This window comes from Myiozetetes cayanensis, unplaced genomic scaffold (assembly GCF_022539395.1).
Source record: "Myiozetetes cayanensis isolate MyiCay16 unplaced genomic scaffold, myiCay2020 scf18, whole genome shotgun sequence".
Taxonomy (NCBI): domain Eukaryota; kingdom Metazoa; phylum Chordata; class Aves; order Passeriformes; family Tyrannidae; genus Myiozetetes; species Myiozetetes cayanensis.
In genome coordinates this window covers 11,938,106-11,953,829 of record NW_026087389.1, presented here as the reverse complement: position 1 = coordinate 11,953,829, position 15,724 = coordinate 11,938,106, and the positions used below count along the sequence as shown (strand labels likewise).

At 61.4% G+C, this 15,724-nt stretch overlaps 2 protein-coding genes across 2 annotated transcripts in view; both read left to right on the top strand.

The window, feature by feature from the left end:
• COL7A1 (collagen type VII alpha 1 chain) overlaps positions 1-12,723 on the top strand; it is a 30,006-nt gene extending 17,283 nt beyond the window's left edge. The window contains exons 71-120 of the mRNA XM_050313285.1: positions 156-203; positions 323-358; positions 534-665; positions 821-1,030; positions 1,124-1,159; positions 1,348-1,392; positions 1,561-1,632; positions 1,767-1,811; positions 1,947-2,009; positions 2,092-2,136; positions 2,430-2,465; positions 2,729-2,764; positions 2,949-2,993; positions 3,186-3,218; positions 3,377-3,439; positions 3,528-3,563; positions 3,672-3,752; positions 3,847-3,915; positions 4,016-4,051; positions 4,187-4,225; positions 4,406-4,450; positions 4,604-4,648; positions 4,771-4,806; positions 4,933-4,992; positions 5,132-5,257; positions 5,378-5,449; positions 5,680-5,715; positions 5,951-6,010; positions 6,176-6,220; positions 6,294-6,328; positions 6,434-6,488; positions 6,583-6,639; positions 6,865-6,936; positions 7,178-7,249; positions 7,338-7,373; positions 7,456-7,536; positions 7,626-7,679; positions 7,898-7,951; positions 8,028-8,090; positions 8,223-8,285; positions 8,579-8,695; positions 9,048-9,125; positions 9,204-9,257; positions 9,466-9,514; positions 9,592-9,639; positions 10,057-10,146; positions 10,505-10,573; positions 10,653-10,772; positions 11,449-11,628; positions 11,755-12,723. Coding sequence (XP_050169242.1) covers positions 156-203; positions 323-358; positions 534-665; positions 821-1,030; positions 1,124-1,159; positions 1,348-1,392; positions 1,561-1,632; positions 1,767-1,811; positions 1,947-2,009; positions 2,092-2,136; positions 2,430-2,465; positions 2,729-2,764; positions 2,949-2,993; positions 3,186-3,218; positions 3,377-3,439; positions 3,528-3,563; positions 3,672-3,752; positions 3,847-3,915; positions 4,016-4,051; positions 4,187-4,225; positions 4,406-4,450; positions 4,604-4,648; positions 4,771-4,806; positions 4,933-4,992; positions 5,132-5,257; positions 5,378-5,449; positions 5,680-5,715; positions 5,951-6,010; positions 6,176-6,220; positions 6,294-6,328; positions 6,434-6,488; positions 6,583-6,639; positions 6,865-6,936; positions 7,178-7,249; positions 7,338-7,373; positions 7,456-7,536; positions 7,626-7,679; positions 7,898-7,951; positions 8,028-8,090; positions 8,223-8,285; positions 8,579-8,695; positions 9,048-9,125; positions 9,204-9,257; positions 9,466-9,514; positions 9,592-9,639; positions 10,057-10,146; positions 10,505-10,573; positions 10,653-10,772; positions 11,449-11,628; positions 11,755-11,804 — 3,228 coding nt within the window. The 3' untranslated portion in view covers positions 11,805-12,723. The remainder of the gene's footprint in view (positions 1-155; positions 204-322; positions 359-533; positions 666-820; positions 1,031-1,123; positions 1,160-1,347; positions 1,393-1,560; positions 1,633-1,766; positions 1,812-1,946; positions 2,010-2,091; positions 2,137-2,429; positions 2,466-2,728; positions 2,765-2,948; positions 2,994-3,185; positions 3,219-3,376; positions 3,440-3,527; positions 3,564-3,671; positions 3,753-3,846; positions 3,916-4,015; positions 4,052-4,186; positions 4,226-4,405; positions 4,451-4,603; positions 4,649-4,770; positions 4,807-4,932; positions 4,993-5,131; positions 5,258-5,377; positions 5,450-5,679; positions 5,716-5,950; positions 6,011-6,175; positions 6,221-6,293; positions 6,329-6,433; positions 6,489-6,582; positions 6,640-6,864; positions 6,937-7,177; positions 7,250-7,337; positions 7,374-7,455; positions 7,537-7,625; positions 7,680-7,897; positions 7,952-8,027; positions 8,091-8,222; positions 8,286-8,578; positions 8,696-9,047; positions 9,126-9,203; positions 9,258-9,465; positions 9,515-9,591; positions 9,640-10,056; positions 10,147-10,504; positions 10,574-10,652; positions 10,773-11,448; positions 11,629-11,754) is intronic.
• A 1,363-nt stretch (positions 12,724-14,086) lies between these two features.
• Positions 14,087-15,497, top strand: LOC126638951 (urocortin-3-like). The gene is made up of 2 exons (XM_050313284.1): positions 14,087-14,110; positions 14,956-15,497. Exons 1-2 carry the CDS (start codon positions 14,087-14,089, stop codon positions 15,415-15,417), a joined length of 486 nt encoding a protein of 161 aa, XP_050169241.1. The 3' UTR covers positions 15,418-15,497.
• The last annotated feature ends 227 nt before the right edge of the window (positions 15,498-15,724 follow it).

The window sequence follows — 15,724 nt, the reverse complement described above, 5'->3', positions numbered from 1 at the left end:
CTGCCAGCACCCCAGGGTGGTGGCAACCACAGCCCCTGTCCAGGCAACACCAAAAGTGCTAACTCTGAAACCTTCTGAGAGCAGCATCAGCACTGCTCACCTCACCTACTGCACCTCTGCACATCTTTTCATTCCCTCTTTCTCTGCAAACCTAGGGGCGACCTGGCAGCCCTGGAGTACGTGGAGACCCTGGGACTGCAGCGGTGAGTCCCCATCCTTCCTGCTGGACTGGGACATCAGCTCTGGGGGACAGAGAACTGCCCACAGCCCTGACAGTGGGAGCAGGCTAACACTCACTTGGGTTTTAATGTCTTTACTGCAGAATGTTGAACGTAGCCTGGAAGCGCTTGGCATCAAGGTATGTATTTCCTGACTGTTGGGCTGGGGGTTGTTCCTGCCATGTCGCAGCAGGAGGGGGACATGGGAGGTGGTGGGAGATCAGAGCAGTGCAGGGCAACTAAGCAGGGCTGTGGGGTGCTGCCACTGCTGGGTTGCACTGATATCCTGACTGGTGGGTCTTTCCTCCTTCCCAGATTTCATCCCTGAAGGAGCTCACGGGTGCCTATGATGGGAGCTCAGACTCATTCCTGCCAGTGTCTGAGAGGCTGCGGGGCCAGAAGGGCAGTCGGGGGGATCCAGGGGAGAGGGGGCCCCCGGGCCGAGAGGTGAGCAGAGCCAGGCTCGATGCCAAGCCCCAACATGCTGCCCCACTCCTGCTACCTGTTCTGTCTGGGAGGGGCGTGCAACCAGCTCAGCCCTGGGGGGCTCGGGGGGCTGACACCTGCAGGGCTGTCTCTGCAGCACGGCTTATGTTTTGCAGGGCTCTTTAGGCTTCCCTGGCGAACGAGGACCCAAAGGTGACAAGGGGGACCCAGGCGCCCCTGGCCCCCAGGGCCCCATGGGCCGGGCCGTGGGTGAGCGGGGTCCCGAGGGCCCGCCTGGGCAGGCTGGGGAGCCTGGCAAGCCAGGCATTCCCGGGGTGCCAGGCCGGGCTGGGGAGCTGGGGGAACCCGGGCGGCCCGGTGAAAAGGTGAGTTTGTGTGGAAGTGTGAGGGGAAGGCTGGGGGACCTGGTCCAGGGGCTTGGGGACAGCGCTGTGACAGCCATCATGTTGTGTTCACAGGGCGACCGGGGTGAGAAGGGCGACCGAGGTGAGCAGGTGAGCTGGGAGAGGCAGATGGTCCACTCCATCTCCCCTTGTGCTGTGCCCCACTTGAGGAGACACAGGGTGCTCAGATGGGCTGGCAGATGCCCTGTGGAGGCCAGGATTGGCCATACCAGGATGGCTCTGCTCCCCCCTGCCCTGTTGTCCCCTTTGGTGCTCAACCTATTTCTCTACCTTCCCAGGGCAGGGATGGCTTGCCCGGGCCCCAAGGACCCCCAGGACCCAAGGTAGGTGATAGCTGCTGCTGGTGATCATCCTCCAGGTGCCAGCCTGCACCTCTGGGGATGGATGGTCATGTTCAGTCCCTTGGCACAGGGACTTGGGGAGGGCTGTGCCCCTGAGGGGACCTTCTTGGGGTCCCCTGGGTGCTGGCCCTGACTATTCCCTGCCCACAGGTGGATGTGGCAGAGGGCAGCCTCATGGGCTTCCCTGGCGAGCGTGGCCCTGTTGGACCCAAGGGAGCGAAGGTGTGTGACTGGGCAGGGAGGAGAGGGGCAGCCAAGGCAACAGAGCCAGGGCAACGTGATCAGCTGGGGCTGAGGATGATAGGAGGGTAGAAGAACAGCAGGAGCTGATTGCATCCGTCTTTTTCCCAACACAGGGTGAGCCCGGAGTCGAGGGCGAGCGGGGACCCAAAGGAGATAAGGTCTGAGGTCATAACTCTCCCATTACCAAAGCATTAGCCCCATGGAGCAAAGCCCTCTTTGGGTGTCAGCAGGCCCCAGAACGTCACGGGAAGGTCCCTGCCTGTCCTGTGACTCTGTGCCTGTCCCCACTGCAGGGTGAAGGTGGCTTGCGGGGTGACCGAGGGGAGCCCGGCGAGAAGGGCAGGGATGGTGCCCCGGTGAGTACTGCACTGTTCTCCTGCCTGGCACTGACCCCAGACTCATGCCTGGCACTGACCCTGTCTCCATCTCTTGCTCCAGGGTCTCCCTGGTGAGAGAGGGCTGGCTGGCCCCGAAGGGAAGCCGGTGAGTGGCGACATGGTGGAGGGATGCAGGCTGGGAGCGGGGAAAAGTCCTGTGGTCCCACACCAGCCTCCACCAACACCAGTGGGAGCATACATGCCTCTTTCATCTCCTTATCCCCCACCCCATGCAGGCCCTGCAGGCCTTTAGGGGACCTCCCCACACAAATACCCCCTGTAAGTATCCTGGCTGAGTACCACACGCCAGGAATGGGGAGCATCCCTGGGGGAGAGGCAGGGCTGTGTGGGAGTGGTGGGTTCCTGCCTGCCTGCTGACTCTAATGTGGTTCTTTGCAGGGCTTGCCAGGCTTCCCTGGAGTGCTGGGACGCCCGGTAGGTGTCTGTGTGTCCCCCATGTCGCTGTGCCTCCCCCACCTCAGCACACACCTAGGGGCTCCTGGCCATGAGCTCTTGGTGGGGTCATGCTGCTGCTGGGGTGGGTGCTTGGCCCCCTGCGTCTTAGCAGGAGCCATCTAGGCTTGTCTTACTTGGTGTGAGTGCTTTCCAGAGCCACTGGCATTGTCTGGGTCTCCTCACCCATGATCCCACTGGGGGAAACCCATCCCTGAAGTGACTCCATCTCTTCCTCCCTTCAGGGCAACCAGGGAGACCCAGGACCCCCAGGACCTCCGGTAAGGTGCCATCCTGCACCACGTGCAGGGGACTGTCATGCAAGGGGGAGGTCAGCCAGGCTGGGTGTTCCCCCAGGGAGCAGGGGTGGGTTGGCAGTGCTGGGACCGAGCAGCCCTGCTGCTCTCTCCCTGTCCTGGGCCAGCAACAAGCAGCACCCCAATAATGCCCAATTGTTCTCTGCAGGGCAGCACTGGCCCACCAGGGACCCAGGGCCCAGCTGGGACCAAGGTATGGCACTGGCATCGGCATCTGCATTGGCATTGCCATCTCCAACCTGGCAGAGGGAAGTGGTGCCTTGCCAGATTTGAGGGCTGGAGGGAGGGACATTTCAGCCTGGATCCAGGTGTGGAGACATGGCTGTGGCTGCGGCAGCCGGTGGGTTGGAACTGTTTGGGGTTGATGCAGGTGCATTCTTTTCAGGGTGATCCAGGGGAGCCTGGCTCCGGCATCCGTGTGAGTACTCACACCATCCCTACCAGGACCCACCTGGCCCCTCCAAAACCATCTGACCTCCCCAGAATCAGCCATCCCCTCACAACACACCTTCCCCCAGGGGCAGCTGAGGTCCTGGCTCTGCCGTCCCCTCTCTGATGTGGCTGTTTCCATTGCAGGGCTTGCCTGGTCCCCAGGGCAGCATGGGGCTGCCAGGGCCCCCTGGCCCCCCTGGCCCAGGGGTAGGTATTTGCAACCCTCTGAACCTGCTCCTTGGCCATTCCTGGTGCCTGGGATGCTGCTTGATTTCTGCTCATGTCTCCATTGCAGGGCCCACCGGGTGTCCCTGGGCAACCAGGACAAGTGGTGAGTGTGTTGTGTCCCTCCTGCCCGGCTGCCATCACTGTGGGTGCTCAGGGCTGCCTGGGGGGCTGTGGGACCCCCATGGCCCAGCCCCACTCTTACTGTCTGCAGGGGGAGAGTGGGAAGCCGGGTGTGCCAGGCAGGGATGGTGTGCCAGGGAAGGATGGCGAGGCGGGGATGCCTGGGAAGATGGTACGTTGCTGCTCACCCTGTCCCAGTGGGAGCCCCACGTGGCACAGCCTGGGGTGTCTGCAGCTGAGGCTGAGGGCTGTGCTGCTTGTGCCAGGGCATGCCAGGACCTTCAGGCCCTGTCGGTCCTAAGGGAGAGCCAGGGGATGCTGGAGCCCCAGGGCAGGTGAGTGCAGGGCTGCCTTGCCCAATGTTCCTGGCTGGAATGAGGGGGAGCATCCCCATGCAACCCTGCTCACCTGCCCCCTCTCTCCTCTCTGCCCCAGGCCATCGCTGGCCCCCCTGGCCCCAAAGGTGAGAAGGTAAGGAGCCAAGGTGGGAGGTGGGGGAGCCCTCACCCCTGGGAGCTGCCAAAGCCCCAGGGCTGGGGTGGGCAGGAGCCTGCAGGGTGCTGGCATCTGCTGTGGGCACATCTGATCACTTGTGTGTCCCTGCAGGGAGAGCCGGCGCTGCTGGAGGGTGTGCTGGGAGAGCCCGTGAGTTGGTCCCATAAACCTCATCACCCACACTAACCTAATCTCCCTCCATTAACCTTTCTCCCACCATTAATTTTGTCTCTCCCCATAAACTTCATCCCCCCTCCCACCACCCCTGCCTTCTGTGGGACAAGCCAACCCTGTGGCCACCCCTCCCCTAACACTGCTCTCCCGCCACAGGGCTCCAAGGGTGACAGAGGCTTGCCAGGCCCTAAGGGCGAGAAGGTGGGTGATGGTTGAAGAAGGGAGGATGGTTGGGAGGGGGCTTTGGGGGCCCCAGCTTCCTGGCTGCTTGGCCGTAGTGTGGGGATCCAACTGCAGTTGTTTCCCCAATCCACTGTCCCATACACCTGCTTTTTCATTGTTTTATCCTGCCAGGGGGAGCCAGGACGATTCGGGGAGCCAGGAGATCCTGGGGAAGACGTGAGTAGGAGGCATGTGGATGCTGGGGTGGATGCTTGGGGCAATGGTTGCTGTCAGGGTGTGGGATCTGTGCCCTTGTCACCTGTTGCCCAGCCCTTCCTGGGGGCTTGGTCTCTTCACAGGGAGCCAAGGGGTCTTCTGGAGCCAAAGGGGAGAAGGTACGTGTTCCCTGCTCCCAGAGGGGCTCCCCAGCCCTGGGGGGATGCTCTGGGTGGCACAGTGCTCCTGGCATCCCTGTGCCCAACAGCCAGTGGATGTGCCATGTGCTCTCTGCCACCACACAGGGATCACCAGGTGTCGGTGCACGGGGACCGCCAGGACAGGATGGGCCTCCAGGTTTGAAGGTAATTCTTGTCCCCATGTCACCCTGGCTCTCATCACATTCCCAATACCCAGGTGCTGCCCTAGTTTGGCTGGCCAAGAGAAAAACACAGTGCTAAGGGGCTGTTTTTGTGGGCCCCATCTCTTTCTTCCCTGCTTCAGGGGGACACGGGCTTACCAGGATTACCAGGACCCCCAGGCTTAGCAGGCATTGCTGGGACACCAGGACAGCCAGGCCTGAGAGGGGACAATGGGCAGCCTGGTGCTCCAGGTCCCCCAGGAGAGAGGGTAAAGACTACAACCAGAACCTGGTAACCCTGGACCCTTGGGCTGTTTCAGCAAGGTTTCTGCAAGCCCCACTGCCTCCCAGTCACAGTCCCTGCCCACTCACCTTTTTTTCCCTGGCAGGGTTTGATCGGCTTTCCAGGCAGAGATGGCACTGCTGGACCACCAGGACCTGTGGGGCCCCCAGGACCCGCTGTGAGTATGATGCCACAGGAGTCCTGGGGCTGTAGGCTCTGCCCTGGCTCCCCTGCTGGCTCAGACAAGGTGATAGGGACTCACCCTGCACTTCGCCAGCCCTTAAGCCTGGGGGTTGCCAGGGTCTGTGGTACTGGGTGAGAACTGCTGTGGGAGTCTCAGGAATGCTTCACAGTGTGCCTGGCATTGTCTTCCTCCTGTGGCTTGCTCACCCTTCTCCTTTCTTTTAGGGCATACAAGGGGCCCCTGGCCTGAAGGGTGACAAGGTAGGATGGGGACAACCCAATAGCATGAGGGGTGTGAGGCTGCTTCTCTTGTGGGGTGTCCCTGCAGCCACTTCCCCCATAAGAGTGCTGAGCCCACTTTGAATGGTGGCACATGGGAGCCTGAACAAGTGCCAGGCACCTGGGGAGGTGCCGGGGACTGTGGAGTGTCCCCTGGCATGGGGGGTACATGACAGGGCTGGGAGGACAGGGATGAACTCCTGCCTTCCCCTGGCAGGGCGCTCCAGGAGCTGGGCTGCCAGGAGCCAGAGGCGAGCGTGGAGACCCAGGGCCACGGGTAGGTACTGCCAGAGCCCCCCATGTCCCCACAGCCAGGGACAGGAATTCTCACATTGTCAGCCCTGAGGGGACTCTGAGCCAGAGCTGCACCTGTTCCTGGGGTGAGATGATGCTGGGGTGCCCCCATTCCAAACCCCCTTCTCGCATCCCTTCCTTCTTGCAGGGTGAAGATGGTCGCCCAGGGCCAGAAGGGGATCGTGGGCCAGTGGTAAGTACCCCCCTTCCCCAACTACACCCCAATCCAGGCCCCTCCCTGACCACCCCTCTCTTCTCTCCCACAGGGCTTGCCTGGGAACCGGGGGAGCGTGGGGACAAGGTAAGGGAATCTGAGAGCTGGGGAGTTGAGGGGGCAAATGATGCACCTCCAGGGATTGGGGTCTCCAGGGAGGTGCTGCTTGTTCCCCGCTGTGCATCCTTGCAGCATCTCACCTTCCTTGCAGGGGGACCTTGGGGCCCCAGGACCTAAAGGAGACAAGGTGAGTCCCTGGAGCAGGGGGGGCAGTGGGAGAGCAGACAGCAGCCCTTGCCCCCCTGCTCATCCCCACCTCTCTCTCTCCTTTGGGTGTACAGGGCGATACTGTGGTGATGGAGGGGCCACCTGGAGCACGGGGCAGCAAAGGGGAGCCGGTAAGAGCTGTCCCTAACCTCCCTCTCCCCATCCTCCCTGTCCCTCTGGGAGGTGCTGAGGGAGCTTCTTCCTGCTGAGGGACCCTCCCTTGCAGAGCATATTTTCTCCTCTCCTTCAGCCTGGCTATGGACTCCCTTGGGGGGGTGGGTCTGTCCCTCCCACCCTAATGTGTGTCTGAGCTTCTCCCCATGCCCTGACCTCTCCCTGTGTTTCCCCCTTTGCAGGGAGACCGAGGCCTGAAGGGCACAGAAGGGGACAAGGGGGACAAGGGGGAGCAAGGCATGCCTGGAGAGAAGGTACAGGGCTGGGGGAACTTGTGCAGGACTGGGGGCAGCTGGTCTGGGGACCATGGAGGGCTGTTGAGAGGGTGATGAACAGAAGGAGCAGGGCATGACGGCATCCCTGTGCCCCATGGGCTGATGCTTGTGGTCACCCTGACATGGTGCAAGGAGAGCTGCTGGATCCAGCCTCAGGGGTGACCACAGCTGGCTGGAGCTTTCCCTCCTGCCCTGTGTTGATCTGGGTCTTTGCTTGCAGGGGATGAGGGGTGAGCAAGGTGAGAAGGGCTCCACAGGCTTCCCTGGGGCACGTGGCCCTGGTGGGCAGAAGGTAAGGAGCTGGGCTCGCCCCACTGCTGGGGGATGTTGGTGGCACTATCCCCTTTGCCTGCCCTGACTGATGCCTTTGCCTTCCCCAGGGAGAGGTTGGAGCATTGGGAGAGCCTGGTGAGCCGGTGAGGAGCTGTGTCTTAGCGGTGCTGTCACCCTGCTGCGGGGCAGGAGCGGACCCTTGTCATGCTGTGTGCTCTCCCACAGGGTCAGCCTGGCCGTGATGGGATCCCTGGAGCTCGGGGAGAGAAGGGGGACATGGGACCCATAGGCATGCGAGGCCTCAAGGTGGGTTGTCCTCTCTGGCTTCTGGGGCTCTCCGGGCCAGGACAAGTGCCAGCTTGGCATGGCTCTGACACCCCTCCTCATCCTCACAGGGTGACCGGGGCATGAAAGGTGCCTGTGGCCTCAATGGGGAGAAGGGTGAGAAGGTGAGTGGGTGCCCGCAGGGTGCTGCAGGAGCCTGGATGTGTCCTGGAGGCTGTGGCCCTTTGGATCCCCTCTGCCAGCCAGCGGGAGCAGGGAGATGGCTGAGGCTGGACCTTGACCCTGCAATAGGGTCATGAGGTCCCCTCCTCAGCCTCTGGCTGTGGGGTGAGTGTTGACGGGTGCAGGACTGACTGCCCTGCCTCTCTCCTGCCCGCTGTAGGGGGATCCGGGGATCCCGGGGCGCTCAGGGCTGTCAGGGAGGAAAGGTGAGCCGGTGAGTACTGCATTGACACCAGGGTGGGACGGGAGCACACAGCCCATGGCTGCTGGACATCTGCTCTGTCCCCTAGGGAGAGCTGGGTCTATCGGGACCACCGGGCATCCCTGGGAAGGAAGGGCTCATGGGACCCAAGGTAGGTCAGAGCAGGGCTGGGAAAAGTTGTGCTGGCACTTCAGCCCCCCGCTGCCTGTCCCCCCGCTGCCTGTCCCCCCGCTGCCTGTCCCCCGCTGCCTGTCCCCCGCTGCCTGTCCCTTCCTCTTTGCAGGGCGACCGGGGATTTGATGGGCAGCAGGGAGCCAAAGGAGATCAGGGGGAGAAAGGAGACCGGGTGAGTGAGCTGGAAAGAGATGGGATGCATTGCACCCCATTGATTGTACCAGGGTACAGCCTTGGTCAGAAGCACATCAGAGCCTGATGCTCCCACAAGAGTCAATTGGCGCTGTTCTAAATTGTATCACTAAACTATGAGTGACAACAACTCTCCCCACTCTTTACAAGCAAGCACCAGTGCCGGTGCTTCAGGGATGCCCAGCTGTGGGGTCAGAGGATGCCCATGGCACCTGCTCTGGGGTCAGGGGCTCTGGCACCCCTGGTCTCAGTCTCACCTCTGCTCTCCTGCAGGGTGCCCCTGGCATTATTGGTGGCCCTGGTCCCCGGGGTAGTGATGGTGCTCCTGGCCCCCCTGGACCTCCAGGGAGCATTGGCCCACGAGGTCCTGAGGGCATGCAGGGCCAGAAGGTAAGTCCTCACCATGGGTGGCTGGTCTCTCTCGGGGGGCTGTTAGGAAGGGAGGGCCCAATCCCCTGAGTGGGGGAGGGGTTGGTGGCATCTGAAGTTATGTCCCAGGTCTGTCCTGCCCTGTCGGCTCGCTGGCTTTGGGGTCCTCCCTTGTGTCCCCCTGCCCAGTGGATAGGAGCCTGAGGGGTTTGGGACCCTGCTTGTCCTTGAGTTGAGCTGGACTCATCCCCATCCCAACCTGCACAGGCATCCCCATGGTGCAGGGATGGGGAAAGCAGCATATCTATAGTGATGAGGAGAGCAGAGAGACTCTAGCACCACCAGCCAGATCCTGAGCATGTGTCCTTTGCAGGGGGAGAGAGGCCCTCCTGGACAGTCAGTGCCGGGTGCACGCGGCATTCCTGGCATCCCCGGTGAGAGAGGAGAACAGGTGGGTGAGTGGGTGCCTGGCCCTGCCTGGTGAAGCCCACCTGGGGCCAGTGTCCCACCTCCTTTCTGCTGTCCCTAGGGCAGTCCTGGAACCCGTGGGCTCCGTGGGGAGAAGGGGGAGCCAGGCATGACGGTAAGGAACCAGGAGGGAGCCAGCATAGGCTCATGGCACTTAGGTCCCCGGCATGGGAAGGGGCACTGGATCCATCCCACTGCCAGTGATGGAGGGGCTGCCCCACCTCCAGGCTCTACTGGGGCCTGGGGAAAGGGTTTTTCCTCCTCTTTAATTGCACCGTCCCCCATTGCAACACGGGACCTTTGCCCCTCCATGTGCCCGGCAGGAGGACGAGATCCGTGCCTTCGTCAGGCAGGAGATGAGCCAGCACTGTGGTGAGAATCCCCTCTGCTGCCCTAGGGCTGGGGGTCTGGTCCTGCTGCCCCTGACCCCCGTCCTGTCTTTCCCACAGCCTGCGGTGGCCACTTCCCACGGCACCTGGATTCACGTGAGCACTCAGGTTGCGGCTTTTCCTTTCTACCCTCCTGCCCCACACATGTGGCATCAAAGGGGTGCTGTCACTTTTGGGGAGCTGGATGTGGCTTGGGCCCTCCATGACCCCCTCAGTCTGGGTCAGCATCCATGTGGGAGTGTGCACAGGGAGAAGGGATGGTGTGTGGCAGGACTGATGGTCCATCAGGGATCCCCAAGGGCAGCTGGCTCGGGATGGTACCAGTGGGGTCTGGGTGCTGCTGGGGTCTGCCCAATTTGTGAAGAGACCACGAGGACTGCACCCCACCCATGCATGGGTGTCAGAGCTGGGGCAGGGATCTTGTAGGAATCAGGAGTGCTGGAAGGGAAGGTGGGCTGGAGGAATGGGATTGGAGGGATGGAAGCAAGGGGTGGGCTGGGATGAGGTGGGTGCTTTCTCTCCAAGGAGGCTGGGGGGCTCAGGCCAGGAGCAGCTTCCGCTCTGCCCAGGGAGGAGGAAGAATCATTCGCCAGGAGAGGGAGCATGGCCAAACAGGTGACAGACAGCCCAGAGGACTTACAAGATCTGGCCCCATGGGCACTTGTGCCTGCCTGTTCCTTCCCCTGTCCCCATCCTGCTGGGCTCCAAGTGGGTGCTGTCTCCCCAGGCCTCTCGTGCCTGTTCCTTCTCGAGAAGCCCCTGGCAGCCCTGGTCTGTGGTGCACAGACAGGAGGGGGTGTTCCCAGGTCCCCAACCCCTGTCAGTGTATCCTCTCAGGCTGCAGAAGTGTTGAGGCAGTGCTGAACTGCTCTGCACCTGACAGGCATGGGTTTCCCCTGGGAAGGAAGTGGAAAGTGCCCCAGACTCCCTCGCCTCCTCCCTGATGCCTGTGCCGTGTTCTTCCCCCTCACAGAGCCATTCCCTGCTGGCAGCGCTCACACAGTCCCTGTGCTCAAGTTGTCACACACTGAAGAGGAGGAGGGTCTGTCATCTCCCTGTCCTCTTTTTTCCCTGCTCCATGTGTGTGGCAAGAGCTGCTCATGCCTGGTGCTGTCTCCCAGGGCAGGACAGGGAGATCAATCTTGACACGGATGACCTCGAGTACGACAGCATGTATGATGATGAGGAGGAATTCGATGAGGCCCCAGAGATGGACAGCTCGGAGCAACCTTCAATGGATGGTGAGCTTCCCTGACACTGGGGATGACCTGGGGTGACCCCAGGGCTGCCTCAGGCCTTTGGCTGGCAGTAGGTCCCTGTGCCTTCTGGCTGTGGGGATTTAGGATTTGCGGCCCTCTTGCTGGTATCCGGGCACGTTGTGCCTTCCCCATCAGAGCACAGTGCTGCACACACCACGCAGACCTCCCACTCTGTTCCCTTACTGAAGCCATCACCAGCAGTGATGGGTGGTTTGCCAGGCTTGTGGAACCTGCTGCCCTTGGCAGGTTTCCTGTGCTCCTGGTCATGAGCTGCAGGAGGGGATCCCAAAGCCCCCAGGAGATCAGGGAAGCCCCAATGGCAGCAGCATGTAGAAGGTCCCTCCACAACCCTTCCAAGGTGTGCTGTGACCATTGTGTCCCCATGCCACCTCCCTCCTAGCTCTATCTCCAGCCTTTGCTGGTAGCTGCCCCTGGGAGAGGGCTTGCCCATAGCAGCATCTCCTGCCCTCACTTCCAGCACTTGGGCAGAGCACAGAGATGCCCCCTCCAGCCAAACCCTGCCCATGCTCAGCTGGGAGCCATCCCCTGCCTTCTCCTTCTGGGGTTTCCCCTCCTCTGCCAAGTGTGCTTGGCTGTGGGCATGGCCAGTGTGCTGCCAGCTCCTGCCTGCCCTCACCATCGCTGTTTGCCCCCGCAGCTGAGCTCTGCAGCCTGCCGCTGGACGAGGGGCACTGCCAGCACTACACCCTGCGCTGGTACTACAACCAAAGAGTCACGGAGTGCCGGCCCTTTGTCTACAGCGGCTGCCAGGGCAACCCCAACCGCTTCGACAGCAAGGAGGAGTGTGAGCTGCACTGCAGGCAGCGCCCAGGGCCAGGTAGGCAGGGCTTGACACAGGCCTGGCAGCATCCCCACCCAGTGCCGTGGGCTCGGCAGTGCAGAGCTGGGGGCACGATGCTGGTCCCCGACCTCGGCTCTGACACCGCCTCGCCTCTCTCCGCAGGTGCCCGTGATGTTGCCAGTGGCAAGACGGGAGGGCAGCCAAAGGTGTAGGTGTGGGCAGTGTCCTGGCAGGCAGGGCTGCCTGGAGGTGGGGCCCAGCTGCCACCTCAGCTGGGGCTGGGCTGCCCACGGTGGCAGGGGCCACGTACCCACCAGCCCCTGGCAGGAACCTGGTGCTATTTCTAACGTGTCTTTATGCTGCTCATGGGTTTTTCATTTCACGCCACTTTTGTTGTCGTTAAGGTGAAATTTATATCAAATGGGAAACCACCTCCCACCAAGGTGTACCCCCTTTACCACATGGAGGTTTCCTGGGCTGTTCCAGTTTGATTTTTAAATTATTTGCTGCCAACAGGATGGTTCTTATCCCTGTCCCCCCTCTCTGGCAGCCCAGAAGGGCTTGGCAGGGTTGGGCTCCCCTCCCCTGCCCTTTCTGCTGGGAGAGCTGCCTGCATCCCTGAGCCAGGCAGTACCTCCCTGCACATCATCCCCCATCCCCACCCTGCAACCAGCTCCATCTGAATAAATTTCACCTTAACCTCAGCTGGGGCCCAGTTCCCCTTTTGTGGCTGCGATGGTTTGGCAATGACCTGTGGGTAGACGGGAGGCTTTCTCCGTGTGCTGCCCCCAGCTCGCACGCCTGCCAGCAGCACATCTGTCTGTAATCCAGGGGGTACTCGCCTGCACCCCTGGCCTGTCAGGGAAACCCTGAGGATGGTGCTATGTTAGAAGAGGTTCCTGCTCGCCCACGCTTACTCTCAAAGGCTTTGTGAAAGCGATGTCGGCTCCCGGGGCTGCAGCCCCTGCCTCCCCCCAACCCCAGGGCTGACAGGAATGTGCCCCTCACTGCCCCAGGGCCTGAGGGGCCGCCGGGGGGCTTTGTGGCTCCCCCACATACCGCTGCTCTCTGTGTATATCTGTATACAGCGAATGTATATGTGTACCAGTGTGGGGGGGATGTGATATTAAAGCTGTGCACACAGGGGGGTGTCACGCTTCTTGGCACGCCGCTCGAGATGCCCGTGGAGTTTGGGGTCAGCTCTTGAGTCAGGCATGTCCCCTGCCCACCCCAGCTGGGCTGGCCTTTCCTGCTGCCCACTGCTGGCAGCGCTGGCTGGGGTTCCTCACCCCCCTGGGGGAACCCAGTGCCCCATCCCTGTGCCCGGCACATGCCCAGCTGACGCAAGCCAGGCCGTGACCTCCTGTCCAGGCCCTGACGTGTCGGCACGTGGGTCTGTGGTGCTGCATGATGTGCTGCGTGAATCAGTGCTAATTTTGGCTGCTGGGGGTGAGTTCCTGGCTGTCCCCAGGAGGAGGAACAGAGCCAGCATTATTTCCACTCCCTGCCACTGTTGGGGAGGGTGGCATAGGACCGGTCACCCTGCGGCCATGGGGGTGGGCAGACCCCCAGTGGTCTGAACCCAGAGCACCCTGGCTCCTTGCCCTGGCCAGCCCTCTGGGCTGAGCACCCACCAGCTCATCTCATGCAGGTTCCTGCCTGGCCTGAGAGCCCTGGGATGCTCCCACAGTCCCTAAGCGAGGAACTTTGGGGCAAAGCCCTTCCATGTGGGACTCACCCCACAGCAATGCCTACAGGCTGTTACCTATCACAGGGCTGGAAGAGGGGTTGGGCCAGACTGGTCTAGTACAGGTGGGCTGCAAACCAGTGGCATGGCAGTTAGACTGGGTGAAGGTGGGCTGTAAAACAGTTGGAACAGCAGGGAGGTGACATTTCTCCAGATATCTCCCCCAGCTGGCCAGGGCCAGGAAGTCCATCAGGACACAGCATCAGACCAGTACCAGGAGATATCTAGGAGCCTCCTGAGGCACAGTGCCCAGAGGGCTGGCACTCACAGCCAGTGCCATGGCCACTGGCCAGCACCAATATGCATGTTTTCTCCCTTCCTTAAGGCTGATAGGAGCAGGAAGGCCTAATTAGATGGAGAAAAAACATCTCACAAGTCAGACATGAAACAATTATGACTGAGATGCCCCAGGTTCCCGGAATGCCCTCTAAATGCAAGGGGGCACACGCCCACCCACATCCCAGGATGATTTCATCTGCTATTTGGCAAAATGTATTAATAACATTCCTCCCCCCTCCCCCCTCCCCATGTCACCGTCACCCCCTCTGCGGGTCAGAGGTGGAGCTGGGACAGGATAAGAGCAAGGGCTTGGCAGGGAGCAGGGCAAATCCCCAGCTCGTGGTCCCTGCACTGTGAGAGCATTGCCTGAACATTGGGGAGACGAGGACCTGCTGGAAATGGTGAGACTGTGCCCTCAGTGGTGCTTTTCAGGGGGTTTTAGCTGGGAAACGGGTTGCAGGAGTTTGGATGTTTTTCACTGCCCGCTTCCAGGTAAGTTAAACCACCTCTGGCTGCCTGCTCTGGGACTTTCCAAAGGGTTTCTCCGAGGAGATAGGTTGCAGGAGGTCGGATGCCTTTCACTTTTCTCCTTCCAGCTGGACAAACCTGACTGGGTGACTGATTTGGGGAAGAGGCAGCAATACAGCAGGATTTCTGCAGCAGTGCCCCTGCACTTGCTCTGACCCCCACCTCCCATCAACCCTGAAACCCTCAGGGCCCTTCTTGGGACCAGAGTGAGGGATGGGGTGGAGGCTCAGCACAACTCATGCCCTTGTCACCCCCTGCCACCAATCTGCTGTGTATTTTGGGCCAGGTGGCTCATGTCCCTCCTAGGGGGCTTGACTTTTGCCCCAGAGAGCACAGGAACCCTGTGGGAAGGCGTGGGAAGCCCCACAGCATGCCCAGCCCCAAAAGCCCAGGCACGTCACATTTCCCTGGCCAAGGAGCAGTAATGGGTTGGGGAGCAGCCACAGTCCCCAGGCAGCCTCCTGAGAAGGAATGTCCCCTACTCTGGATGACAAAGGGCTGGAGAGTGTGAAATGGAGCTGATAGCCAGTGTCTGGACAGGGGCTGTGCAAAAGGACAGGGGCACCCTGCTGATTTGATTCCCACATCCCCTTCATCCTCCCCCAAACTTCCCGCCCTGTTCGAAAAGGTTAAAGTCAGGGTGGAAAAATTAGGGGTTCCCGAAAGGGAGGTGACCCCCTCCCCTCAGTTGTCATGGGGAGTAGGGGGACTCTACATGTGGCACCCTGGTGGGGATGTGTCCTGCCTGGGGGGCTGTGGGGCCATGGCAGTGTGATGGGGGGTGATGCTCATCCATGTGCTCCCCACAGGCACTCCCGGCTGCGCTGCGAGGCAGGATGCTGCTCACCTTCCTGGTGGTCCTCGGGCCACCAGCGAGAGCCCAGAAGGAACCGAGCCACGAGCGGCTCCCACCAGTCCCCCGAGCTGGGGATGGAGGTAAGCTGACCAGCCAGGAAACCACCAGCACTAACAAGATGCTGCCAGGTCTCCCCAAAATAAGGAGGGGCGACCTTGGCTCTGGGGAAGAGTCTCATCCAGACAAAGCCAGCCCATCGCTGCCAGAGGGGTCAGCAAGGAAAGCACTGCCCTGGCCGATCAGCCCGGCCACCAAGAGATCTGCTCCCGGGAAAAAGGGGAGGAAGGTGTCCCTGTCACTTGATGTCCACACACACTTACTGAAAATCCTGCTCGACCTGGCCAGAGAGAAGGAGCAGCAGGACAAGGCAGCTGCCAATGCCGAGCTGATGGCCCGGCTCGGGCGCAGGAGATGAACTCCCCTGGCTGGGACATGCCTGCCCAGGCAGGGCCGGAGAGGGCAGCGGGGCTGCCAGGGGCACAGACAGAGGGAAGCGTGGAGTGGCACTGGTGTGCCTGCAGGGGGCTGTGGACACAGCATCTCATCCCCCTGGTCCCGGTGCTCGTGGATTTGGTTTAATAACCATCACCTCAGCACCACTGGAGAAGACACAGCCGGGTTTGCCTTTGCCCAGGCCAGCGCTGGAGCACAGCCGAGTCCCAGCCTCAGGAACCACGGGGATTTCTGTGTCTGGCTTTGCTCCCTGCTCATCTGCCGCTCGG